We start from the raw sequence: 27,677 nt of genomic DNA, 5'->3' as shown, positions 1-27,677 counted from the left end.
CAGAGTCGAGAAAATCATGCAAGAGTGGAAGATTAGTCCAAAAGCCACGAACTCGCATATTAGGCGAGCGCTTTCTCGTTTCCACGTTAGTTGAGCTCTGAAGTTCCTTCCAGGCAGTTGCGGTAACGAAATCAGCTCAGAAAGAACAACGACGACGACGGGGACAGGGTTGCTGCTAACAAGAGAGAAAAGGATTAAGAGTGGTTTTCTAGTTGAATCTTTTTAATCATCATCATCCTTCTCGGCAGGACTTACAATTGTCCTTCCCTAATCGTCGGACAATTTAAGTTGGTGACCATTTAAGTCGGCTAATTAGCACGAAACGTACAGCAGAAAATCAGGACAAAACAAAGGCATTTTAAGTAACTGCACCGCACTCTTTCTAAAGAGACAGTGGTGCGAGGACGGAACGCGACGCTATACAGAGTGTTAGTATTGTTGTGGTGGAATTATACATACCGAAGTAGCTTGCGTAGGAGTAAAGAGGAGAGAACATTATCGTCACCATCTTGGTTGGATGCAAATCAGAAGACAAAGAATGCATGGAACAGTTGTGAAAGTTGGTTGGATAATTTTAGGGATTATTTTGGAAGGGTTTGTGGTGGAGGGATTATGGTGCGACAGAGCTCCGCATAGTGTTGGCGTGCCCAAGACTTCGGGTGACAATGGGTTTAGAGGTGAGTAAGAAATTCTGCTTGTTTATAGTCTACCAAATACTACTTTAACTTATGTGAAGAAATTTGCGAAAGCACTGATATCTATATTTTGATGAGTATTTTTTCTTTATAGTCGTGATCAGTGGTGACCCAGAGAAGCCGGATAAATATATTCCAGGGGCTGTCTACACAGGTTGGTCTTCCTCCTTAAAATAATATTAGCTCCTAAATTTCGCCCTTTTCGCAAGTAATGCGTAGATGCAAATATGGTTTAAAATATTCTCACATCGCGACTACACACTTTTTATCAGATTGTTTGCTCAACTTTGGTTCCTCTTTTATTTTATGCATAAATTTACTCAATGTGTACTCTCCGAGTCGAAATAGAATCAGGAATAAACAAAATAGAGGGGATAAAGTTGTTTTAGGTGTTTATCACATTTTACTTTCACCACTTTGGTCGGACGGCGTAACGACTGGTATTTCATTGTGTGCTTTATTCGCACTTCTTGGGCGAAGGTTGGTTTGTCCGTGTTTGTTTATCATACATAATTCAAATTAGAGCGAAGAAAGTCGCTTTGTTTGGGTGTTGGAATTATTGTTTGGGAAAAGATAGAGCAGGTTTATATAAGCGAGGAGCGAGTGGGAGAAAGTTAACTTTTACTTGCGAGTTCTAATAGTGAGTAATGGCCTATGGTGGTGGAAAACATCCTGGCGTGTCATCCATTTATTGTGCACATTCTTCATCTGCCAGGAACTTCGCCTGAAAGAGGAGCTGAGCGGGTGAGAATTGTTAGCTTACGCAGATTTGGCTTATCGAGTAACTTAAGGTATGACTTATTTGTTTCATTTGGGTGCCAGAACCACCAAGAAGGGTTTGTTGGTTTGTGGCAAAAGGTGATGAGCTCGAGGAAACCGGAGAGAATACATATTTTGATTTTCTGCTCACAGCCTCCCAATAAACACGTAATAATAATCTGGTTCAAGGCGAAGAAGTAATGAACTGCAAAAGACGCATAACATTTTGTAGAAATATGTATAATAAATATGAGTTTTCATCCCTTTCCTCTCCCATCCATCCATCCAATACTTGCTCACGGACCAGTTATTTAGTCCGGACAAGCTCAAATGGAATTGCTGGATGTGAATGACGACAGGAAGAAGTAAATCGTGCCTGTGTCACTTTACAAAACCTTGGTGACACTTGTGTCGCAATGAGAGAAATTTATGAGGAGATTTCTTGGAATTATGCAAATCTTTGATAAATAGCAGTTTGATATTCCAACCACCTTCTGTTTTCCTCAATGGATTCCATTACAACCACGCATAACGCTTTTATGTTTATGAAGAAAACTTGTACTCAAGTGGCTAAAATTGGGACAGAGTTGCTGATCTTTGCTAACTAGTGGGTAGATAAAGTTTGCTAAAATTTCAAGTCAGCTTATCAATGTGTAGATTGTTTTGTATGCATTTCTCGCATATTTTGGCGAAAACTGAAGTTGAAAAATAAGCTTTTGATTCAGCATTCCTTAAACTGTCTTTTCACTTAAGTTGCGCAATTTCTCCTAATTATGCATATCTTTGTTCAGCTGTGGTATTCAATCGGTCGTGAATTTTATGCTGAGAAAGGTTTTATATTCTTCATGGTATAATTACGAAGAATGAAATGTTCATTTACTCTTTTGTAGCCATACGGCGCGACATTAATTATAACGGCAATGGATTAAAACTGGTTGTTATTACTGGGACACTGTTTATTATGCCATTGCGAACAGTGTTTTTTTACAACGAAGGCATGTGGCGTCACTAATGATGCATTTGTTGATCTTACTTATTTGCCAAATTATATGGGTCTTATTTTATCTTACTAAACACAATATTGTAAATTGGATAATTAAGGTAATTGGAGTAAAACATATATTTAAACAAATACAAAACACAGTTTTCAGATTCATTCTTAGGTTTTAAAGTTTGAATCGCTTTAGTGATTTTCTTTTTTACTTTTTACAAATTCTCATTTGAGAGATCTCAAGTTGTCGTAAAAATCTTTACTACATTTTAACTGACAATGCGATGATGTGAAGTGTAACCCTCCGATTTGGCTGAAATTTTAAAATTAGGTGGTCCAAGCCAATACAACTAACGTTTCTTCAGGCAGTTTGTGCGATGGTGAGAGTTACTCAAAATATTTGAGGTCAAAGTTCAAAAAACGGCCGACTTTTTTCAGGCGGAGTGAGAAAACTCCACTTCCATTCTCTTCCCCTCGCTTTGATTTTCACTCCGAAAAATAATTCATTTCAACAATTTTAAATTTAATTTTTTATAGAAAAATATTAATTATTCATTCCACATGTGACTATATGATTATTTTCATAAAAGTCCACAAAACAATACGATAAACTGCACCAGCTGAATTTGATGAATTTGTGATTGCCACCATTCAGGTCGCAACTAATATTTTTTTCTCTAAAACAAACTTCGCTTACATTTTTAAACTCGGGCTTTTCGTCATCACCCCATGATCCGCTTGAGTACCAACAATATCGAATCACAGGAGCATTTAAAATATTAATATATAATTGGATATTAGAATAACCAACGCTTTCGAAATGGAAAGCAAGTTAAGTTTTTCCATGTTTATTTGCCGTTGGCGAATTTATAAATTAACTTTTATGTAAATTTGTACTAGAAATAAGTAAAAATCTCACTTATTTAATTATAAATTAAATTAAGTATGTATAATGCGTATTAATTGCTCTTTAAGCTATAATTAATAATGTTTATTTTTTATTAGTTTGCATCAAAGCTTGTGCTTGAGCATGAAGGCGTATGCATGAGCGAGACGCCTGAATAAAATCAAAGCGAGGGGAAGAGAATGGAAGTGGAGTTTTCTCACTCCGCCTGAAAAAAGTCGGCCGTTTTTTGAACTTTGACCTCAAATATTTTGAGTAACTCTCACCATCGCACAAACTGCCTGAAGAAACGTTAGTTGTATTGGCTTGGACCACCTAATTTTAAAATTTCAGCTAAATCGGAGGGTTACACTTCACACCATCGCATTGTGAGATTCAGCTCCTAAGATCTTTTTTAGCAAGTGTGTGTGTCTGGTGGTCTAACTCAGGCAGCTCAGATTTCCCAAGAAATATTTTCCTCTTGGGACCCACGAGTCGACACCACACTCGAAATTTATAACGTTGCATACTGCTCACATTTGTCAGTAGAACTTCTTTATTTGTAGTTAGGGAACTGGTTTAAGTTTCAATCCTTACGTTACAAAAGGCGTTAGGACATGGTTTTGACGAATTCATACCTTAATTGCGGGATGGTTTTTAGTTGTAGAGATTTCTAACATTTTTTATGTGAAAGCCCATGTCTCAAACTATAGGTAAGCATATCTGGCTTCCGATTTTATGTACTCTGCGAAATGAGGAAAGGTCAAATTTGGAGAGGTGTCCTTTTTTAGTTTTCCAAACCAGTGTTCTTATAAAATGGCGTTGAACAAAATATTTTTTTCTGAGGTCCTGGTGCAAAAATCGTCTTTGCGACTATTATCAAGGGACTTAGCATGCTTTTCACTATATAAAACCACTTTTGTATCATGCTTATCTTTTAAGTCCCTTTTGTAGTCTAGCTTCATACTTGTCTTAATGGAATGCTCTCTTGAACGCAACTCCTCGACTTTAAAGGCCCCCACATTTTAGGACTTTGATGCTAAAAATCCCTAACGTGGTTTTTATCCAAGGTAGAAATTGTATGTTGCATTGTAAGTACTTTTGATAAAATTTTGATAAGTGGTTACACCCCAGGAAATGAGTTTCCATCAAACCCTATAAAATTTTTACAAAAGTTCTCCTCGAAATTGAAGCGGAACTTTAAATTTTTTTAACTAATCAAAACGCAGTAATTTTATTATTTTGTCACTTGTACCTTGTAGGTAAAATAGTTCTGCAGCAGGGAACACAAAAAAGTTATTAAAATTTGTTTTCAACAAAATTTGACCATTATTTTCCTAAATTAGTTCACGAGTTTTTTACTATTCCCCGTCAGCTGATTAGCTAGGGTCCTTCTCCAAAACTGTTTACACAAAATCTTCACTGTTTAATTTAATATTACTTGAGACACTTAGAGCTTTGCCCTCAATCTTCATTTGACCTAGTGGGTCCGCTTTAAAGGTCAGCAGGTCAATTTTCCTGTGCACGGTCCGATTGATCACTTTTCATGAAAACGTATCAGCGACGATGGAGGCCCAACGTTATGTAATTCATTGTGGATTCTTTTATTATTACATGCAATGATTATCTAGGGTTGTAATATTAACAATCATTCACCTCTGACCTCTTAGGTTATCATGCTATATGAGTAATTCAGTTTGGAAAGTGTTTTTTTGGCTCCTTCAAACTCTGGGGGCAATGGAGGGGGCATTTATAAAGCTATCGGCCCAAAATTTTAAATATATCTTTTTGAGAGTATTATCTTGCAACTGACCAAAAATCAGTTCAAAATTCAACTCCCCGCCAAAGATATTCAACCGCGAATTCGTCAAAACCATGTCCTAACGCCTTTTGTACTTGTAGTGCATTTTGGATGTTATTGCATTTCATGATTCTTTGAGAATGTTCGTTATTGAGGAGGATATGGAAAAGTGGCATGCAGAATGAATAATTTCTGTTACATGAAGCAGAACTCTGCACTTTTTTTCATCTGAGAGGAGAAGGAGGAGGTAAAGTTGAGATTTATTGCAAGTTTTGATAAAGGTTGTTTTACATACAGGATGTTTTTACAGTGTAGTAAACCATTTCATTAAATTAATTTTCGACAGGCTCCAAATTTTCATCCGAGCGAATATATCTACAAAGCGCTAAAGTTCATCCTGATTAAAACCTTCAAAAGAACAAGAATGTCTTGTAATCTTTGAATTTTTAAGTGTTGAAAAAGTTCTATTTCTTTGTCTATTGGAGCAAAGGAAAAACTATTATGAAAAATAAAAGCTGATTTCACAGCGTCATGACGTAATTTGCCTCATTTTTCTCCAACATCTCTATCCATCCATGGCGAAGGGAAATCTAATTTGGCATCGTTTGTAGAAGAATGCTCCATATAAATCTCTACCTTTTTTCTGGACATACCAATTAGAAAAAAACATGGTGATAAAACATGGCGATTTCATCCCAATTTTCAATCTAGGTCAAACCAATGGCAAACTAATGCACATTCTGATCCATCTGCTGCTACACATCAGTTTGCCATCTTATATAATGCTTCTTCATCAATGAGGAGGCTTTCTTAGCTGCAAAATGTGCCGACCATTATTAACCGACTTCACTTTGATCCGTTATCATCATCCTCCTCCCGTGGAACTTGTGTTACCAGAAAACCCTTAAAATCCGCCGTAATGCATCCCGGCAGTTTTATTACGAAAGACAATTCCATCTCACTTTGATAACTTGTTATTGATTTATAGCTTTCTACATAGATTTGGTGGTGGAGAATTCACCATTTCCAGCTCAACTTTGATAACAATGTGGGCAATCTGCTTCTCCAGGATAAATCCTTAGTGGAGTAGATTGCCTCCTAATTAGACCGTGTGTGAGGACGGATTGGTATAATGGATTTGATTATGAAAGTGTAGACGGATTAATCCTAGAGGTTGATTAAAAGAGGAAAGTTGAGGCGGGGAAGGTGATACGTGAAAGACGGCGAAAGACGGGAGAAAACAGGATGGGATATTCGAATGCTGGGTAGAAATGGAGAAAAGGAAAGAGAGATTTATCCAGGAGGGTGTTGGGAAATGTCACCACCAGAAATTGGAATGAGGAAAAGTACTTATGTAATCTCCATCTCGCAATGTTCTCCACTTGGCCACCTTCCACACTCACTTTCACCGCTTTCACCACCGTCACCTTTCCCCATCGTCTCCTCTCATGTGCCATAGTTCTTCTCGGTGGTATGTACTTTCGTCGTGCGAGTGGGTGTGCTGCTGGTGAGGCTCCTCTCACTTTTTTCATTTGATCCCGATGTGATTTTATGGAAAAAGTCGAGTTTTCAATGATTTCTCTCTTCAAAGCGAGTGATCATGCACGTGTCATTTCAATTTGAAGGAGGAGGATAATGTAAAGGGTTGAAAGAGAAGGAGAAGAAGAAGAGAAGAAGGAAATTTCGATTACAATTCTGATGACATGTATAATTTCTGCCGAAAAGTTTTTCATTTTCCTTCCATCTCAGAATAATGACATGTTCAATTATGCCTCCAAATAGTAATTGCATGGAATATGTAAGTGTGCACATGGAACTTTCCCGTTTCTTCACAGAAATTAATCACTATTCATGAAACAATACAATATTTAACACCAGTTGTTGCTCCCGTTCCGCCATTTTGCAATTACGGGAAATGTATTAATGTATTCCAATCTGTGGGGAAGCTAAGTAAGAGGATAAAGGGCAAGTATTTGCCTAATCCCATTTTTATTTCGTACCCCGCATTCCTCTCCGCTCTTGCCCAGCCAGATATACGTACATAAGTAAGTATATGGAGTGGGAGAGAATTAACTACTCTGTCAGCCGACTAAAGTTGCTTGGTTGGTTGTCCATGGACAGCAAGTCAGATAATTCTCAAGTTTCTCTCTCCATCCAGCAAATGGAAGAAAAGAAAGTGTCAACGTGCCAGGGAAAGTTTTACCACCTTCACCCCGTGCATAAACAAACGCCTTCTTCCCTTTCATCCATTATTTCCTCGGCAGCTCTTTCTCTCACCAGATAATGGCAAGCACCCGACCCGACGCCACCGTGCACCCCCACTCAAAAAGAGAAGAACTTACTCATACACTTCTTATGTTTCTCATAATAAAATCTCTGCTGCTCCTGCGACTTTACTTTCTTGGCCTTAATATCGTCCTCATCATCATCATCTCGGTACATAAACGACGCATTGAAACTATCCACAAGAGGATTTATTCCTTCGCAAAAAAGGGGAGAAAAATGTGCAAGAAGATAATCTTTAGTGTGGCGGCATATTTCCTTAATTTCCGGGTTTTCTACTCCTATCCTTAAACGATTACACTTTTGCTACTACAGGGTGTTAATAAAGTCCGATCCCATTTTTCCTGTAAAAAAGTGAAGGCTAGTATAAAAAAAAACTACCCGTGATACTTACAAAAAATGTTCGACATATTTACCTTAGTATTTGGTCTTGTTACCATTTACTTTAACCATGCCCTCAACTCTTTGTTTAAGGCTCTGTGCTAATTTTTCCAATGTGCCTCTGGAAATCGAATTCCATACATCTTGAACTTTTTTTTACTAGCTCTTCCCTCGTCCGGGGTTGTGGCTCTTTGTATACATTTTCCTTAAGTATGGACCACTGGTTCTTCAGGGGATTCAAATCTGGGCCGTTAGCGGCCCACACCCCCTTGCTCCAGACCGTTGAAACTTGCGTCTTGATGAGACTCAAATTCGCTTTTGCTGTATGGGCTATAGCACCATCCTGCATGAAAACTATTTTTCTTTCATTCGGAAATATTTCCTTGTTCCCCATGCTATCGAAATAGATAGGTAATATTTTTTCCATATAATGCTTTGCATTGACTGATTGGCCTTTTGGTATGATATGTAGAGGGGTCACGCAACGTGCACAAAATCCACCCGCTACCATAACTTTAAGCCCGAATTTTGGGATCGCTCTTGATGGTACATCCGATTTGTTTTCTGTCCTGTAACGAACATTTTGTTGGTTCAATTTTGGATATAGTTCAATAATAGATTCGTCAGTCCAAAGGATGTGACTGCGCAATTCTTCACCAAGTCTTTTTTCACTCAAATGGGCACTTTTCTGAAGGAGTTCTTCAAATTTCAGACGGTCATCGATATATTTTTGTGACATGAGAGGTTTTTTTGGTTAGTTTGTAAGCTGTGTGACCCCACTTCGTAGTTTTCACAAATTTTTGCACGGTCACACAGTTAATTTGCTTCTTCTTCTCTTTATAGCGTTTTGAGTCATTTAACTCCCTTGCTCAATTACGTAATGAACTACCGGTTTTCTTGCAAAGTCTGTTTTTAATCATTCTTTTTGTGGTAGGTGACACCTTTCTGGGTCGCCCTGGTCGCTTTTTGTCGTGGACAAAATTTTTATTCTTCCATTTCCAAACAGTTCTGCGGCTGCAGCCCAATTTTTGCACAATTTCTGTAGGTTTAAGCCCCTGCTGATGCAATGTTTGTATCTCAACTCTAAGATGCTCATGACTTACACGTTTAGTTGTTCCTCCCATGGTAAAAATTTGAAATAAATAACTTCACTGGTTCAAAAGTTCCAGCTGAATTTGTAACAACCACGCTCCAAAAAATGCATGGGATCGGACTTTATTAACACCCTTTACATTTTGTAGTGTATGCAGACGATGAAACAATGGGAGGTTAGTGGTGGTAACAGCGGACGATGTGGTAGAATAATGGCAAGGAAGAAATCATCTTAACGTCTTAATTTCCATCCTTACACTTTTAAGGAGTCATGGTGGTTTCTTAATTGGCCATTATTATAGGATTATTCTGCGGTTATGGTAATCTTATACTTTTTTTCAAAATCAGAGAGTAACCAACCAGTAAGTATTGGGGTTAAAAATGGGTGGAGAAAGTGCAAATTTGTGCATGCTATTTTTATACCTGATATGCTGTAAATCTTTTACTTGGGCTAAGTTGAAAATGATGCATATGACTGACCTATATTTTTTAATGCTTGCAGTTCGACTCCAAGGGCCTGGGAGCCAGTTTAGCGTGGAAAAATTCACAGGTTTCCTACTAGTTGCCGAACCAACAGATGGACTTTCACCGGAGAGTTCGGCAGGAAATTTCCAGTTGACAAAGAGCGACTCCTTCGCGAGATTCAGTGAGTATTGTCCTCATGCTGTAAAACACGCGTCTGAAGTTCCAAAGTCGGAGGTCCAAGTACAATGGATTGCACCCGCGGTGGCCACAGGATGTGTGAGTTTCAGGTGTGAACCAGAATCTCGTTTACTTGAATCGACGATCGAATTTATTTATTGCCCTGACCCCGGAATTGGCTCTAGACCCAAACTTCCTATCAATTGCCATCTCCACAAACCGAATCTCTCACTCGTACTTTTATAACCAGCGACCAATTTATCTGAGCAATTCAGCTCTCATTTGGCCTCCACTTGTTCCATCCAATGATCCATTTTCCATTTCACTACCTCCATCCAGAAAGTCAAGTCAAATTATAAAACAGGGTTCCCCATCAACTACACTAGTGCAATCCATTTATAAAAGCGCAATCTCACTGTGAATGTGTGTAGTATTGTTCAATATTGCCCGAACTTTTGTACCCCCACGCCTTACACATCATTCTCAATTTCAATACGTATTCACGAGTTACAAGAAATTTCCTATATTCCTATTTTTTATGACTCAACAACCCTGACAAATAACCAGACTGGAGAGAAAAAGGAAATTTAAAACGATGCAATGTAGCAATATCCGATTTGCTATCCAATCGAATTAAATAGGAAAGGAAATTTGCAGAATTTACAATTTATCTTGCAATGAAAATTTAACAGCATAAACCCATCATAATTATAAAATAATGTAAGAAGTATGTATGTATGCTGTAAAGGTGTAAAATTGTGTGTTCGAGTGACATATTTAAAATTTCATTATTTATGTGCGTATACAAACATTGCAATGAAGTCCCCAAACCTTTTTTTGCAAATAATCTACATTATGCGGGGAAAGTTTTTTTTTTGAAAGTCTGTATGTATTTTGCGATGAGATAATATACATAATAATTTTAGGTTGCATATTTATTAACCAGACATAAATACGTTGAGTGTATGCATATATGTAAGTATTCCTGCCGTGATTGATGAGCACGATCCTAACAAAAGCAGAGGCAAAATTGCGTGTATTGGTTTGATGGAGAAAGTAGGAGCACAAATCTTACATAAACTACATACATACGTATTTGGTTAGAAGATGTTAAATAAAATCTAGGCGAACACGCTCGCCTTCGTTTCACCATCACCAATGTGTATTCATATGTATGTATCTCTTCTCTTCTCGCCTCGCCTGGCTGGTTGGTGTTACCGATTCATCCGTTGTGTCGGAAGTTTCGACTGGATTTTACATGCTCCTCATAAATTACATTTTTTACGTCAGACATTGCGTGAACCTATGATGAAACTTTTCCATTTCCTCAAAACAAACAAAATTGGTTCAGTGCTGATGGATTTTGACCGAACAAGTTGTTCTTAGCGAAAAACATGAAACATGCACATTTTGATAGAGTAGGGATTTTTCGTGTCCATAAAATTGCATTAAAATGTATCAGTTTGTACAAGTCGTTTCGAGAATGGTAGTATATGAAACATTTCAGAAATTGTTACCAAATTCGGCCCTGCAGATACTCGTTCAAACAAGTAATAATTCTTCCAATAAGAAAATTGATCCGGATTTTCTAGAAGTTTACAATAAAGCTCAATATAGTAAAAGTAGCCAAAGACCAAAAATTAAATGGAGCAATCTGAAAACATTGTTTTTTAAGTTGATTAAGTCAATAAAGTATTTCTTCATAATGTCAGTTTTTATCTAGAGCTAAAAGACGAATGTCAGAATTAAGTACAATATTATCTTGTTTATTTCTACCAGAGCTACCATAATAAAGAACAAAGGACAATGGTTTATGGACGATGGAGAGCTTACAAAACAGCTTTGTCCCGAAACCGAGGTCGGAGAAGAAGAAAATGAAGACACGGAACCTTGCTGTGCTTGTGACGAGGCGAAATATGAGGTCAGTCGACTTATTTAGCAACCTCTCCTGGCCTCACTCTTCTCCCCTTTAATTTCGAGAATACGTAAAAGAAGAGTTGAGTCAAGAGTGCCATGAAATTTAATGGAGAATCAAACGAAACGTGTTGCTGCTGCTGTTTTTGACTTGAGTGATGTTTGTTTAAATTATGTAAACGTGTTTGGAAATGTGTTTAGTTGACGTTCGAGGGATTATGGTCACCTTTAACGCACCCAAAGGAATTTCCCGCTGACGCCTGGAGTGCCCACTTCAGTGACATCGTTGGAGCCTCACACTCGCCAACTTTCAAGTTCTGGCAGCAGAATGAACCAGCATCCGAAGGGTTGAGGCAACTTGCCGAGGCTGGAGATTCCAAGGACTTGGAGAGAGAACTTAAAGATGAGGTTCTACCAAATTGCATACCCGAGGAGATACTTGAAAAAATTAATTTGCTTACCCAGTTGTTCCCAACCAATTTCAGAGTGCACATATTCGAACCATTATAAAAGCCAGAGGATTGAGACACCCCAATTTCTACGGGCACAAAACATTCGCCGTATTTCGGGCAGACCGAGACCATAATTTGGTTTCTCTTGTTTCTAAAATCGGTGAGTTTATATCATGTCGAGGAGTAAATACATTGCCATAAATGTTTGCGTGGGTGAAAATTTTGACAACTGCTTTGACTGCTTTCCCATTTACAGCCCCGTCTCCCGACTGGTTTGTTGGGGTGGCTGCGTTAAACCTCTGCCTGAGAAATTGTAGCTGGACCGACTCAAAAATAATTCCTTTGTATCCGTGGGACGCTGGGACGGACAGTGGGATCTCGTATTTGGTGAGTCCAGTTTTTCACTGAGGAGGGGAGCTTGCGAGGTTGATAATAACAGATCTCGATGCCCTTTGGATATGTGGTGGGGACCCATGAGTGTACTAAAACCCTGAAGTGGTTTGACTCCATGGCCACATTTGCGCCCGCCACACCCACTCAAAAATTCCCAAAAAAACGCTTTCACTCCAGTTTCCACGCACTCAAAGCCCCGCCAAAAATCCAATTTTACTCGGATTTTGAAATTTCTTTCACTATTACACTCCCACATAGTTGCTTTCTTCAATACAATATCAAACTCAATATTTTCGAAATTTTTAGTATTTTAAAAATTTATAATTCTGAATGAGCATTGTTGTAGTAATCAACAACGCAAATTATGCCTGCGAAATAATCATCAGCAAAATTGAGTTTGATATTGTATTGAAGAAAGCAACTATCTGGGAGTGTAATGGTGAAAGAAATTTCAAAATCCGAGTAAAATTGGATTTTTGGCGTGGATTTGAGTGAGTGAAAACTGAAGTGAAAGCGATTATTGGGAATTTTAGAGTGGGTGTGGCGGGCGCAAATGTGGCCATGGAGTCAAACCACTTCAGGGTTTTAGTACATTCATCGGAAACTACCACATATCCAAAGGGCATCACAATCTGTTATTATCAACCTCGCAAGCTCCCCTCCTGAGTTTCTCGCTTTTTCACAAAGCTAGTGGAATTGCATTTCTCTTGGGCTTCCAGTCAGGCACCAGAATTGCTATGACGATAGTCCCTCCCTCAACCACTTTTTCTCTATAGGGACTCTCAAGAACTGCTCAGAAACTGATCAGAAATGTAAACAACGCAAAATTGCGCGATCGACATGCAATTCAAAACTTAAGCATTTTGTAACCTTAAAAATACATTTCTAATTTATTTTTATCGCCATGACCTTTTTTTCGACACCATATGACCTGACTCACTAAAATTGCGCGATCGACTTGAAATTCAAAATGTAAGTGTTTTGCGACTTGGAAAATACATTTCTAATTTATTTTTATCGCCATGACCTTTTTTTCGACACCTTATGACCTGACTCACTAAAATTGCGCGATATGGTGTCGAAAAAAAGGTCATGGCGATAAAAATAAATTAAAAATGTCAAGTCGCACAAGGCTTAAGTTTTGAATTTCAAGTCGATCGCGCAATTTTAGTGAGTCAGGTCATATGGTGTCGAAAAAAAGGTCATGGCGATAAAAATAAATTAAAAATGTATTTTTAAGGTTACAAAATGCTTAAGTTTTGAATTGCATGTCGATCGCGCAATTTTGCGTTGTTTACATTTCTGATCAGTTTCTGAGCAGTTCTTGAGAGTCCCTATAGAGAAAAAGTGGTTGAGGGAGGGACTATCGTCATAGTAATTCTGGTGCCTGCTTCCAGTTAAAAAAATACTTTTCAATATAAGCATGAATTTTGTGGACTCTTGTTTATGATTGGGTTTAGACATCCTTAAGGCTTCGTCCACCTCAATGAATTCGACATAATTCATCCGATTTTATTGCTCAAAATTAAGTTATGTGTAAGTAGTACAGTGCCTGGGATGTTGTTTTGTTAATTTTTGTCTATTGCTAAAGGGATGAGCATAGTAAACGCTTCTAAATATGTATGAGGATGAGCAGACCACTTTTCAATGGAGTCAGTGAGGGATAATAACCTGCTGGACTTCTCATAATGCAGTCGCGTCTCAATTTATATATGCGGCACTCCTCTTGGGTCGTCTTAACTTCATGATTGAATTGTACTTTTCGTGCCCAGGCGGAAAAGAACCCAACGATTCCACGGGAGCGAATCAGTCGCATTGTGTGGAATCCAAGACCAGAGTCCCCATTCTACGATCCCAGTGGAAATATGGTTAAGCCCTTTGCAAAATTGAGGATCCAAAAGCAACGCTCTTATGAACGAACTTGTGACGAGGATGCACGTCGCGCTGGACCAAACTACTCGCAAGATTGGGACGAGGACGAGGACTCGTTCGAAGACCGGCGTACGTACATTTATTTCTATATTTTCCTATGCTTTTCTTTTCAAAGTTATGCAGTAGTAGCTAACTGGTCACCAAAATGCGTTCACGTCTTTCTCTAACTGCGTCCGATTTCGGGTGGCTACGTTTCAATGCATCTTCATCATAAGTATTCTTTTGATCGGAGAAGTGGAAGCTTAACCTGACTTATTGTCCAGTTTAATACTTAATTGTGGAAAATTCTGGTCTGTCTTTTGATCTGGTCAATTTGATCAGTCCTCAGGGAGGTAGACATTGTAATAGTAAAATGATCCCGCTCTAGTTAAGAGAATGCTGTTGGTCAGTGAGTAGGTATTCATATGTGTCTGACGATATGTTACAATTTATTTCAGCCGAGTGTGCCGTAACCCAGTGGATTGAGACTCCTTGCTCTGCAACTTGTGGAAAAGGCGTGCTACATCGAAAAAGACAATTCTTGGACCTCAAAGCCAAAGAATTGGGCTGCAGCCGAAAGCTCACCCAGTCCGTGGCATGTGATTCACATGTCCCTTGCGCGTTAGTGAACGATTGCCTCAATTGGATCAACTTTCTTTCTTTATTTCTTTCCTATTCTCTCTCTCACTCTTTTCTCCCTTTGATCTCTCGCAAGAGTGGTGAATGGAGAAATTCCTTCCTTGTTGCTGCTTCCTACACATCGCTCGACCAACCATTAAATGGAAATTGCTTTGGAATTCGAAACCATAATAAAGCAAATACAATACATCATGATAGCAGGAGAAGAGACGACCAACAGATAAAAACCGGATGTTGAAGATCATCATCGTGTTTGTTTTCTTTGGGAGGGTGGAGACCATGGGAAATTTCTGGTTGGCAAATCCATCATAATCTATATATGACGGGTGAATTGTGGGCGTCGTTACAACAATATTTGAAGTTGTGGTGTCCATATCGGCTAGTTCGTCTATTTGCTAAGAATGGTTGCCCAACGGGGAATTTGCCAAAGCTTCTTCACTTGCACTTCCCGTCTTTTTTTATCCTTCTTTCCCTTCCTCAACATTTGCTTGACATCTTTTCAGTTTTACTCTAGTGGAAGATTAAGTTTCCCAACTGCTCTTTGTTTTGTCCACAGTAGTGTCCACTCATCTGGCTCGAATTACAATGGCAACACATACCGTACTTCCGGAGGTCACTATGGTGGTGGTGGTGGCAGTAATAATGGGAATTTTGGTGGTGGTTCCACCCCAGGTGGGTCACAAGTAGGAAGAGATGATCCTTGTGCAACTACGAAATGGAGACCGTGGGGAACTTGCTCGAAAACCTGTGGTCAAGGGATTCACAGAAGACGAAGGGAGTTTGTCAACCCTGGGCTGGCAGAAACTTACAACTGTAATAAAAATGTGTTGGTTGAAAATGAACAATGTTTCGGATCTTCGAGAAACTGCAATGAACCGGAGCAGGTAGCACAAAATGTTTATAAAAATAATGCTATGCTCATGTTTAATTTCATTCAATGTGCAAATAGATAATACCAGGTTGTGAGACAACGGATTGGGGAGATTGGGAAGCATGTTCTGCCACCGTTTGTGGAAACGGGATGAGACAGCGTCATCGGTACGTATGCGACAGACTATCAATTTGAGTCATAAACGTCTCTGTAAAAATAACACCTTTTAAAAAATAGGATGTACGCCGTACCCGCAAGATCTTACACAATCGGATGCAACGCAAGTCTGATGGAGAGTGAGGCATGTAGCGGACTTTTACCCGATTGTGATCCCTCCAGAGTACAAGGTCCGTAACATGAACGCATTCAATTTTCTTTCTCTTTCTTTACTATCTGAAAACCATCATGATAAACGTTTATGCCTTTTTTTACGTACAGAAATTTGCATGTTGCCCAGAGATCCCGGCTCTTGCGATGGAAGTTATAGCCGATGGTATTTCGACTCTCAAAGCAAAACTTGCAGCAAATTTAAGTACTCGGGATGTCAAGGGAATGCCAACATGTTTGATAAGGAAGACGAATGTGAGAAAACATGCGGTTCTTTGAAAGGTTGTTAACAAAATTTAAAAATAACAATAGTTTCACTTTATATTCTGGGCATGAATTTCACTCACGTTGTTTTTCTCGTTATTGTTGCGATGGTCAGAAGACGCTTTTTCCGAGCCGATGATGAGACATCAATCATACCACGGCAATGCTGGATACCGAAGTGTCAACAACCTCCAGTCCAGCGGTAACAGTATCAACCCCAACGTGTACAACCCTTTCTCATCGAACCAGTACCCTCTCCATGAACACATCATGTCAGCCACCATTTCCTCTCAATCTCCGTTCAACGACGGGCCGGTCAGCGATTGTGACGTGAGCGAGTGGGGTGCTTGGAGCGGATGCAGTGTGAGCTGTGGTCGCGGACACAAATACAGAACTCGCTACATTAAGGTTGGAATTGATGGAATAGTATTTACATTCAACTCTTTCATAAATACACATCCTGTTTCATGGGAAATAATAATACGCATTTTTTAATTACGAATTTCAGAGGTTTCCCGAAAACGGGGGTGCTCCCTGTCCCAAGTTGGAGCACAGGAGAAAGTGCAAAGGAATGTCGTGTCCGCAGAACCACCAGCCATACTCTTATCAGCAGTATGGAGGAGCTTCGTCATCCACGGATGGACATGGATATTATGACGGATACATTCATTGAAAGTGAAACAATATGTGGAGCACACACTAGAAAGTATTGATAATAATATGATAATGGGACGACGACGTTGTGTGTCAGAGAGAACAGTGAAAGAAGGAATTGCTGTGTGCAATGCATGACTGTTTGCACATAATATTCATATAACAAAGGTGTTTCACGTGCACATTTACGAGATAAAGGCCACAGGCATCTGAGTACACTTTCAGTTTCGTAATATATGTATGTAAAACTATTATATGTGTGTTTCATTGGATGATAAGTATGTAGATGTGTCTTTTTGAACTTGTTAGAGTAGTAAGTACGTTTATGCGAGATATTATTAAATGTGTTGTACCCAGGAGGATTCGTCACCAGTTGATAGTTCTTTATGATGTTGGTTTGTTCCTTTATGAGTTACACAATTCACTACTTTTACTACAAAGCTTTTACCTAAATGTTTTAGTGAGTTAGAGTTTCATCGTAAAAATGGGAACCTGAACGTGCTTGTCTATCGCTACATCAGATTTTAAGTTTAAGATACTTATATTCAGAAAATATTTGGGTGGCTATAAACATAAACAGCCCACATTACGTCAGTGCTAAGTATTCATAAGGACAAGAAAATATAAATGTTTTACTTTTAATTTTGAGCTTCTTCACTATTAATATGAATATTACTCTATTGTTGTACTAAAAAAACAGAAAAAGTTAATATGCCAAATGGCTAACTCGGTGTCATATCATGTAATAAATTGGATGTGTACCTATAAATATATGTCAAAATGTTAATAATTATTTTCTAGATTTATGGGCAAATGGTGACTGAGAAATTTGCAAAAAAGCAGACACATCACGACCGACAGACTAGAAATGAATAGAATCTTCACCTTTACTCATCGATTAATGAAACGTGTCACTACAGACAGATTATTACACACATTTTTCCATTTGTACGTTTCCTCGGAATGAAAATACAATTTGTTTAAACGACTCACTACTACATTCTACTGAGGTTAAGTGCAGTTATTAAAATGTGACATTGATTTTACAAAGTATCGCACAATGTAATTATACATGCTGTGGCTATTACATACGTAACTTATCGTCCAACCAGGCCGAAATATAATCCGCAAACTCTGGTCTGTCTGAAGAATGGTCCAGGTTTCACATTTCCAGTTGTGTCTTTACAAAGAATGTGAGGCATAAGTAGATAGGGAGATATACATTTAGATCCAATAAAGCTTGTCGAGGTTCAGCATAGGAGACAGACGGTACAAATAGCGAATCTTTGTGAGTGGATACTTTTCATATCCTAAATTTATGTACTTGTTGTATGTAGCATAGTGGGATCAACAAGTTATCACTGGAATCTGATGAGCACAATTTGATGAGTTTGAATTTACAATAGATATATGTTTATGTACATATAAAGTGAAAGTTTGACAACAAAGTTTTGACAACATTTTCATCATGGAACAGCAAGAGAGCTTACTTAGTTTCGGTATTGTACAAATTTTAACGGCGAATAAAACTTGACTCGTTTAAGTTAGGTGAAAAGAGTGTGATAAGTAGATAACCAATCTGGAAACAATTAATTTCCTGGAGTGGTACAGTCAACCGAATAATTTGAAATGGTAGTGAAAGCCAAAGACGCTTGGCTTCTAGATAATAACAAATGCTAACATCAGAAAGATCAGAATATCTGGAAAGGATGGAAAATGGCAAAAAGGATCATCCGAGTTCGTATCTATCTACTTGACTAGATAATTAAGGTACAAGTGAGATGTGCTAATTAATCAAAACACGACTAGCGGAGGTATGTGGCACGGGGCACATACTTAATGGAAATTTGATATATATATAAAATCTCAATGTGGTAAATTTTCTACCCCATTATGATAAATGGCTAGCCTAGAGACACCAATTTATCTCATCATAAATAATAAATATCACACAGTTTGTGTAATTCAAAAAACTTTGTTTGACATATGAGGCCAAATCTCGCCTCAAATTAGTCTGATAACGACGGCGGCATCATTTACAGACTATGAAGAGCAGGTACCTTAAACATTTTATGAATTTTCACTATTATAATTTGCGATATATATAAATTCTCACGAAACTATTTATCTAACTACAGTCAACGGAGTGGTGGTGAATTACAACAAATGGATTCTTGTCGTGTCGTCGAGAGTGCAAAACAAAGATTTTTGGAATAGAGTGACGCAAAATAGTGACGATTTTCATAACCAACCGGACGACGTGGAAGGTCGCAAGGGTTGCACTATCCCTTGCAACTTGGATGGTGCGGTCACTGCCGTGGTTGTCGTGGTGGATGTGGTGGGAGGAGTCGTGGCAGTGGAGCCATTCGGTTTTTTGGGCCGGTCTTGATTTAATACTACTCTGTCGCAAACGTCTTGCTCCAACATTACGCAAATGTGTGCTTGATGTGGAGATGCCTTCACTTCCGCGACTTGTACAGGTTCCTCCAAAATTGTTGGCGAGTGTGGGATCGACGAGCTTAAGCCGGATGGCGGTGGCGGTGGCAGTTCGGAAGGAGGAGTTGCAGAGCCTTCCCTCGAAGGGGCGGAAGTTGTACGTTTCACAGGTTTAATTTCGTCAAAAGAATCGTCTCCTAGTTCGGACGTGTCGCCAGCGTCTAAACTTTGACTCAGTCCGGACGCCCTGCTGCTTTTTCCACTGCTGCGAAATCGTAATCTGGTAAAACTCATTGGGAGTGCGGCCCCTGATCTGCTTCGGGCAAACCGTTCGCGTTTCTTTTTCCCATCATTGTCCCGATTTATGCTCGAATTGGAACCACTGAAATTTAACGATACAAATTGTGTCTAAATCGTCATAGCCATATTATTATAAGAAATAGCTAAATCCTACTTACCCGTGATCTGTAGTTGTGGAAGTGTGTCTCAACTTTCTTGCAACTGCACCGGCGGAGCTCCCTTGACTGCAGTTGGAACAAACCGAGTCTTCTGACCTATAATTTTCATATGTATTAAGAGGATTTATGTAATGGATGCATGCGCTGGATACAAGACTGAATAGATAATTGTACCTCGATCTTCCTATGATCTTCGACATTCCTGCATTTCTTGCCGCCTCAATTAGAGTTCCCCACTTTTTCTTTGACATTTCTCTTTTGGCATTCGCCATTCGAGCTAATCGTGCAAGTCGCGTCTGAAATAATTTAGTTAATACACAGCCATCTTACTACAAATTACTCTGAACACGGCTAAGGTTCACAAAATTAATTAAGCGGTAAAATCTTGTGGCATTCAATATTGTGTGGCTGTACTTTGGGGGATTTCTTGTCGAAATGGGTGGAGTCAATTTCCTGCAGTGGGTCCATCTCTAACACGTCGGACAACGCTATTGAAACGGATGATGCTGGTGCGGGGGTGATGTTGAAACCTTTCATCAGCCTTCGCTCTCGCTGTCGATTCTTTTTCCCACCAGAACCTTCAAGAAATAGGAAATTTTATTATTTGGCCGATATAATTAATAATAATATGCGCCATGCTGCGTAATTGCCAGAGTTGATTAAACATACCAGCTCCCAATCCAGACACAGAAGTGGTGTTCATCCCGGAATTCTTTAAAACTTCCAGCAACTCGCATCTGAATGCAGAAATGTCCTGTTTAATTTCATTAACGTCATCCTCAGTGACTCCTTGGTTATCCGCTTGTCGTTGCTCAGATGTCACATAGCGTCGCACCAAGTTCCTCATAATGTTCTGTAAAAAAGAGTAATACGAATTAATTATCTCTCGTGCAAAAGTACGAAAATTAATTCAGGGGACGGTTGCAAGGAATCTCGGTATATATTTACCTACGTATGTACATATACGTGTTCAGTATGAAAATTATTAGTACCTGATATCGTACATCTCTTTCGCTCTGCTGTTGCACTTTCCGCTGAAGGATAAAAAAATGAGGAGATGAATAAGTAAAGATTTTTCAGAAGAAAATGTGAGAAAATTCAAAAATTCAAATGAAATCGACTTTATAAAAAATACATTGTTTTTAATTAGAAAATGAATCTCTAATCTGTATAATTTGCGGTCACTCAATATGTAAAGTAAATTACCCGAATGGTTTTGATATGCTCCCTTTTTGCTTTCACGGAAAACTTGCACATCTTTTTGCAAAACCATTTGAAAAAGTAGATAAACGTTTTTGGAGCAGGGATAACATTAAAAGGAGGAGGAACAGTGGCACCCTCTTCAAAGTAACTGATCCACAGTTTTGACCTGTTTTACAATAAAATTAAACGCAGCAGTTTAATATCTTATAATGAATGGCATGCTTCGTTTAGTATAAAAAGATATTTATCTCACCTTGCAAATTTCCATTCGACATCCGATTTTTCCTGAAAGAAAAAGTCAACAGATTACAAAATCTCTTCTTAATATTATATAGCAATTCGAAATTTATTGTATAGCAAAAACTTGGGTTAAACTTACAAAGATGAGTTGGTACGAGTGATTCATCATGGCAATCAGTAGATTGAGAAGAACGACGATGTTGATGACGGAAAAACATCCAAACATTAACAAGCCCCAAAAACGAGTAAAGCTTTTTATTCCGGCGAGATCGAAACTTTCCAACTCGATGAGGCCAAACACTGCCCAGAAAAGGGTTTGACTTGTTTCAAATAAGCTGAAAAAATATATGCGATTACATACATTTCTAGACACATATGTAAATGGGCACAATTGTATTGTCATCTTTGTAAGTGGTGTAAGCCATTTGCATACTTGGAAAATCTCCTCCAAAGAATACATCCTTCGGGATCTCTCTCATTGTGAAATACACCTTTTGCGTAAGGATTACTATCTGTGGCATTTTCTGCTTCCATTTGCTTCAACTCCAGCAATTTCCTGCATTTGTCGTGTTCCAAGTCCGCATAATACCAGAGTAATTGATTCATACCTGTGAAATAAAAAATCATTCATCAAAGTTATATCTACTCCATTGTTTTTAAAGATATCACTGTTTTTTTCCAAAAATTGTTAAAATCCTGATGATGCAAGTTTAGCATCGAAAGCTCGAATAAATTGGTTTATCAAAAAAACACCCATGTCTTCCAACAAAACATATTTATATCTACTGATTTTTGTAAACGATAGACACGAAATATAGTCTCACAGCACTAAATCTGTAAATACTTTGTTCTTTATCCGCCCTTATCAACAGCAATGTTGAGAGAAATGGAAATGTAACACGAGTTAGTGTCGCCTACACATTACGGGTTAAAATATCTATCACATTCTAGTCACGACAAAATTTAAGGTATGCCCTCCAACTCTTCATTTCACAAATTCACTTGGAAATTTGAGCCCAAACAATTCCCGTAAAATTTACTGGTGGTGATATCAGTGGTATGCTTTTGCCTGCCTTCAGGAGGTATTTAAAGGAGATTCACATTTGATAACAAGACCCCTGTATGCATGCAATTTCACTAATGCATACATGTGGTTTGCTGAAATCATAAGCTTAATGAAAGCCTATTCAAACATCTCTCGCTGTCGGCAGTCATCTAAATACTTCAGCCTCGCACTATCTCTCCCTCCTTTTACGGTTCACTTACCACAGGAGAAAGCAAAGACGACCAGAATGTAGAGGAGGAAGAACTTCATAATGTCCATCACCATTCGACCCAATGAGATTTGTAGTGGACCCAGGTACGGATTGACGGAAAATATGTATACGAGTTTTAAAGAACTGCAGTTCAAAGACAGATTTTCAGAATACATTTTGTAGCAGAAAGCTTATCTTTTTTGCGCATACCTAAAAATATTTGCAGCAGCAAATAATCCTTCTGCTATCAACATGGGATCCCACGCGTCCCAATCTTCTCGACCTTGGGTGCGAGTATCGATACCATTGGCCTCCTCTCTTTTCACCTGTAAATATTTAATCGTCCACTTTGTATTTATTCAGAGAGACAATTACTTTTCCCATCAGTATTCACCATACCTGAGCGTGAGCGACTATTCGAAGAGCTATCGTAGCAACGTACAACGAATTCGTTATGAAGTCTAGCACGTTCCAAACATCGCTGACGTATTCTTGCAGTCCAACGTCCCAAAGTTGTTTTATTTCTGTTGGTTGTAAAATACGTAAGTAAATAATTACTTCCAAATCAGAATATTTAATTAGTTGAAAATACTCACCACTCCAAATCAACCCTTAAAAATGTACAAATAGAACAGATTACATTTGTGTAGAGAAAGAAAAATTGAGAAAAGTTGCCACTAAAAGTATTTATACTTACTAAAGTTCAACTTACCAAAAACCCAAGCTAGTATGAACCACTCGACGATTGTTGGAGGAGCGCCTCGCTTTGTGGTCACATCTGTAGAGACCCACTCCGTCTCCACTCCCACCCACTCGTTCACAAATGTCTCGAATCGTTGAGATGCGAGTATTAGCAAAACTGAAAATTTATTTTTTGACACCATCACAAAAGTAATCATCATCATCGACAAGTGTAAGTGGAATAAGTCTTGGTCGTTATCCTAACTGGATTTTGTCTCTTCGTAAAAAAATCAAATGGGGGACATATCTATTTGTTAAATTGTTCATTCGAGGATACTCCACCACTTCAGTATAGAGCGAAATATATGTAATTCAATTATCTACGCCCTTTTCAGTGACACCCATTACAACGGAGACCAAACCATCCCCTAGGACCCCGGAACATTAGAAATGCATTAAACTGGGGACACAGCGAAGACCTTCTCAACGTTAACTGAGCCAAAAGTAAATGTGAACTAATCAGGTCTGGATTGGTTGCAGGATAATTGAATGTCACCTTACTCTCGCCACACGGTCCTTAGTTGGCAGTAGATAAATTGGAAATTGATTGTCGCTCACTCCCAGAGGGAATTAGATAAGATGTTGGGAAAATGCAGGAAATTTTGGAGGCACAAATTGAAAGGGTCAGTTTGCTCTTGACGCGGTCTAAAATGGTCTAAGAATTGCATATACATACATTGTGTTCTTGTGTAAATTGGAATTTTGAAAAGAACGGCTGGACGAATGGAAAAAGTGCCTAGTTTCTTTCAGCCATATTATATTTTCTTGAAACCCAAGAGAAAAATTGTGTCAGGGATGAAAGTGAAAACAAATGGTTTCAGTTTCAGACAAACTGTCCCATTTATTTCCTCAATAAAAAGCCCTTTCTCTTAATCTTACTTAATGAGCGCGAGGCAACAATAATGATACCAAAGTTATAAGCGAATACCGCACAAACTGACCACGAAATGAGCTGGCGTCTAATGCACGAGAAGCTTTGAGAGGGTAATGAGGTGCAACAGAATTCTACTCTCCCTCTCAACATCCGGACCGAGTCATTGCCTCCGTAATTCAATTAGTTTGCAAGGTTCAGTGTAATGAGTGGTCACGGAATTATTGCAACAATGGGCTATAAATGTGTCACTCTTATGTTTGGTGAATATAGAGAATTACATTGTATATACGAGGATGCAATGACTTTAAAAATGTTTTGTAACATCATGAGTATCTTGACCCAATTGTACTAAAAATAGTGGGTACATCTCTCCAACAGATTTGATGATATGTTTCATTCGAGGTTTTCATAAGGAAAGCAGTTATCGACAGATGGCGATCTATTTAATAATGGAATTACATTTTTTATTTCGTCGGAAGTGTGAGATTTTGAGATACTGCTTGTTAGGGGAAAGTTTACTCCGAAGATGGGCAATAAAGTTCCATCCCGCATAGCGAGTGCATAGCGTGGAGGGATAGTATGCAGGGCAAGAAAGTTGATGACTTACACAAAAAGGTAAAGTAGGAAGCGGAATGACAAATAAATTTTATAAAAGGCTTCCTCATTGTCTGGCCCCACGACGATTTTGGGGCAATGATGTAGCACAGGGAGAAAAATGGGAAGAGAAGTCCGATGCGAATCACTTCCAGCGCCTGCATCAACAAAAATCGTAACTTAAACTCTCAGCCAGAGTTCGTTGATACCTTTTGAAGCTTGGTTTGAACTTTTGAACATCCATTGTTAAACAGTACCTGAAAGAGCATATTTCTCCTGCGGAATCCGGGCAGTCCTTCGTACCAAATGGAGGCCAACAGTTGCTGGACATTGGGGTGAGCAACAAACTGCAAAGATTGAAATTTATTTAGCACTTCTACCGCTAGTTTGAAATAGAATCGGACTATTAATAGCGCTTTTTGACCACTTGAATCGCATAGAATTTCATTAAACATATACACAAGAGGAAACCATGTCCTGGGAGCTGCCCTGATCCGAATATGAGCCTCCACTTCATCCCCAACCACAAAACAGGAGTGAAATCAGCCAGCGTCAAAAGGATGAGTTACCATTTGCTGACCACCACATTCCGACAAATTGTTAACCTGAGCATCCTCTGTTTGTGTGCTGCTTCAGCCTCAGTGATTTGGCAGCAGAATCAACCACCAGATCTTTGTTTATCTATTAAATATTTATTGCTGTTGACTAGTTCAACTGCAAGTGAAAGGAATCTGCCCCCTGCCAACACAAAGTAATTCACTTCTACATATTTGACGCAGGAGGTTTGTTTACCCATTGGCAGACAGAAATCATTCGACAAATAATTTATACATTTTGTACACTGCTGCGGCCAACCTTGCTCATAAAAAAGCAAAATTTTGAATTTTGAATAGACAAACAATTTGCAGATTATACAATATGATACGTCAATAAATTTAATGGTAAAAATTAACATACGGTTATGTAACGGAACGGAATAAATACATCAGAAAAAAACGGGGACCAACCTTTTTTTGGCGAAACCTGACTGCAAGCTTGAGTCGATTAAGATTCATCCTTTCACCAACCCCGTGCTCAAACACTGGTCCTCCAGGGTCATGGTTAAGCAATACTTCCAGCTCATAACTGCTCCGGGTGTGATCGAGAAGGGCAGTTGCGAATTCTTGACATTGCTTCCGAAGCTCCTACAGAATAGGATAACAAATCACGAATATTATTACTATTCCAAATACAGTGCTGAATAGCAAATAGACTTTTGTGGTTTATAAACATCGAATTTTGAGGTCCATGTTACTCATCGCAATCCTCAATTCTCAAAGCTGAGGTCACAGAGTCAGTCAGTTTAGCCCATGACGCTGACAGGTCAACGTATAATCATGCAATTGAATCCGCTTTCTCCCAGTATAGTAACAGCTTTTATCGAGTTTTGGACACTGGGTATTGAATGTGTTAAGTGGCACACGTGTGTATTATATGTACGAGGTTATGTAGGTCGGCATAAGCGTCGTCCAAGTATGTGGGTGGGAGATCCAACGAAAGCATTCTTTCCCTGATGACGCTTTGACTCGACGACTGCTCGAATCAAGGACCAAGTAAACGTAAAGCAGAGTGAGGAATCGAAAATCATTCCCATCAAACGGCCCCAGCTTCCGGATTTGTACAAGTGAGTCCACACTGTCATTTTTATCGGAGGTTCCCCTAAATCCAATGGGAAAGCTTTTGTGCTTGGTCGAAATACAATTTCAGAATGACAGAGTGGAATACAAAGAGGTATAGAATATGGATGGAGTAGAATACGTAATGTTGTTGCATCCCATTGTGTGTGTGTTATTGAAGTGCAGTTGTTGGATAACGAGTCGCCACCACCACGAGTTACGTACGTCTTCGTGGTCTTGGTTGTTGTTATTATTGCTAAGATTCAAGCAAGTCCGAGCAGCAAAGTCTTTGACCCATCGTCTCCTTCCCGTTGTCAACATTCGCTAAATACATTGGGAACGACGTTCCAGAGGAAATTCAACGCTCAATTTGTGGTTAGCGAACATCAATGTCTTTCCAAATGGACATCGTTTACTCTGATGGGGACCATTTCTCTCCTCCTCTGAGCATATAATGCAATAAGAGATTACATGGGTAAGTGTTCATTTAATGATCAAAGGCTTTACAAATTTTATGAATGCCGTTTGTAAAAATAAGTGCGCATAATGCAAAAGGAAGAAGAAAATTGTTTTCGTGGTGGGACCAGTGAGCGTTAATTTTTTACATGCCATATTACGAACCCCATTATTATACAACCGGCCAAAAAATTTAGATGTATTACAAGGTTGAAAAATGGTAGTGGTGTTAGAATACAAAATTTAAATCAAGCCCAACACTACTGTCTCTATTGAATAGAAGAACATTGAGGATTCACTAATATGTAGATGCGTGTAATATCTCACAAAATATAATCCTACAAAAATCTAAGGAACGGATTGCGGACTTTTATCACATTAAATGAAGTTCATGAAGTGAGCACAGAGCACATCAGTATCCGTCAAAGATTGAGATGAGATGATCAAAGGACCTGCTTATTTATTGTGCTCGTCCCACCACCACAACCATCATTCACTACATTTGATGTGGATACGCACACCAAATGTAATGTAGCGAATCCATCACCACCACATATTCAAAACTCTCCTACATCATTTCCGTCTCTTTTGTAAATAAAAATTGTGCCCGTTTCAGCCCATTCTGATTGTTGGATTATGCTACCCAATAACTGCCGACTTTCTCCATTCACCTCCAACACACGCTATAATGCAACACCACCACCACCAGCGGAAGACCAAGCTTTTACATCCGCTGCTGCCATCGAATCCTTCTTCGTCTTCATCACGACCTATGTATTCAGGAAGAAGAGTAGCAAATGGTATAATTTGCA

The 27,677-nt window shown here is 38.8% G+C and overlaps 2 protein-coding genes and 1 long non-coding RNA gene across 4 annotated transcripts in view; 2 read left to right on the top strand and 1 right to left on the bottom strand.

The window, feature by feature from the left end:
• Window positions 1-18: 18 nt before the first annotated feature.
• Window positions 19-17,725, top strand: LOC110851482 (spondin-1). Of its 2 annotated transcripts, none has more exons than XM_022099270.2 (15): window positions 19-677; window positions 790-849; window positions 9,388-9,637; window positions 11,307-11,448; window positions 11,643-11,849; window positions 11,927-12,053; window positions 12,150-12,280; window positions 14,059-14,287; window positions 14,656-14,818; window positions 15,396-15,720; window positions 15,786-15,874; window positions 15,945-16,054; window positions 16,146-16,316; window positions 16,414-16,706; window positions 16,807-17,725. In XM_022099270.2, exons 1-15 carry the CDS (start codon window positions 518-520, stop codon window positions 16,969-16,971), a joined length of 2,622 nt encoding a protein of 873 aa, XP_021954962.1. In that variant the 5' UTR covers window positions 19-517; the 3' UTR covers window positions 16,972-17,725. The 2 variants fall into 2 exon arrangements, with proteins under 2 accessions (XP_021954962.1, XP_021954961.1); XM_022099269.2 differs by having other exon boundaries at window positions 20-677; window positions 15,393-15,720.
• LOC118435997 lies at window positions 5,136-5,669 on the top strand. The gene is made up of 2 exons (XR_004835111.1): window positions 5,136-5,376; window positions 5,476-5,669. It is a non-coding gene; the product is annotated as an uncharacterized LOC118435997 (long non-coding RNA).
• A 90-nt stretch (window positions 17,726-17,815) lies between the features above and the next one.
• The window catches only part of LOC110850913 (transient receptor potential-gamma protein), a 50,029-nt gene continuing 40,167 nt past the window's right edge, over window positions 17,816-27,677 (bottom strand). Inside the window, exons 8-25 of the mRNA XM_022098517.2 lie at window positions 25,762-25,938; window positions 25,012-25,101; window positions 24,768-24,912; window positions 23,258-23,404; window positions 23,142-23,156; window positions 22,945-23,069; window positions 22,756-22,871; window positions 22,556-22,689; window positions 21,723-21,897; window positions 21,429-21,624; window positions 21,303-21,334; window positions 21,053-21,215; window positions 20,839-20,880; window positions 20,516-20,699; window positions 20,261-20,424; window positions 20,021-20,142; window positions 19,847-19,942; window positions 17,816-19,770 (exon numbers count right to left, since the gene is read on the bottom strand). Of these exons, the coding sequence (XP_021954209.1) occupies window positions 19,194-19,770; window positions 19,847-19,942; window positions 20,021-20,142; window positions 20,261-20,424; window positions 20,516-20,699; window positions 20,839-20,880; window positions 21,053-21,215; window positions 21,303-21,334; window positions 21,429-21,624; window positions 21,723-21,897; window positions 22,556-22,689; window positions 22,756-22,871; window positions 22,945-23,069; window positions 23,142-23,156; window positions 23,258-23,404; window positions 24,768-24,912; window positions 25,012-25,101; window positions 25,762-25,938 (2,700 nt within the window). The 3' untranslated portion in view covers window positions 17,816-19,193. The remainder of the gene's footprint in view (window positions 19,771-19,846; window positions 19,943-20,020; window positions 20,143-20,260; window positions 20,425-20,515; window positions 20,700-20,838; window positions 20,881-21,052; window positions 21,216-21,302; window positions 21,335-21,428; window positions 21,625-21,722; window positions 21,898-22,555; window positions 22,690-22,755; window positions 22,872-22,944; window positions 23,070-23,141; window positions 23,157-23,257; window positions 23,405-24,767; window positions 24,913-25,011; window positions 25,102-25,761; window positions 25,939-27,677) is intronic.

Source organism: Folsomia candida, unplaced genomic scaffold, assembly GCF_002217175.1.
Source record: "Folsomia candida strain VU population unplaced genomic scaffold, ASM221717v1 Fcan01_Sc006, whole genome shotgun sequence".
NCBI lineage: Eukaryota > Metazoa > Arthropoda > Collembola > Entomobryomorpha > Isotomidae > Folsomia > Folsomia candida.
Note: the sequence above shows the minus strand (reverse complement) of the source record. Positions and strands in the feature narration are given on the sequence as shown.

Bases quoted from the DNA above. Each gene is read 5' to 3' on its own strand.
- LOC110851482 (XM_022099269.2), top strand. From the start codon at position 518: ATGCAAATCAGAAGACAAAGAATGCATGGAACAGTTGTGAAAGTTGGT. The intron at 850-9,387 runs GTTGGTCTTCCT...TAATGCTTGCAG, and splicing joins TCCAGGGGCTGTCTACACAG to TTCGACTCCAAGGGCCTGGG. The intron at 9,638-11,306 runs GTGTGAACCAGA...TATTTCTACCAG, and splicing joins ACAGGATGTGTGAGTTTCAG to AGCTACCATAATAAAGAACA.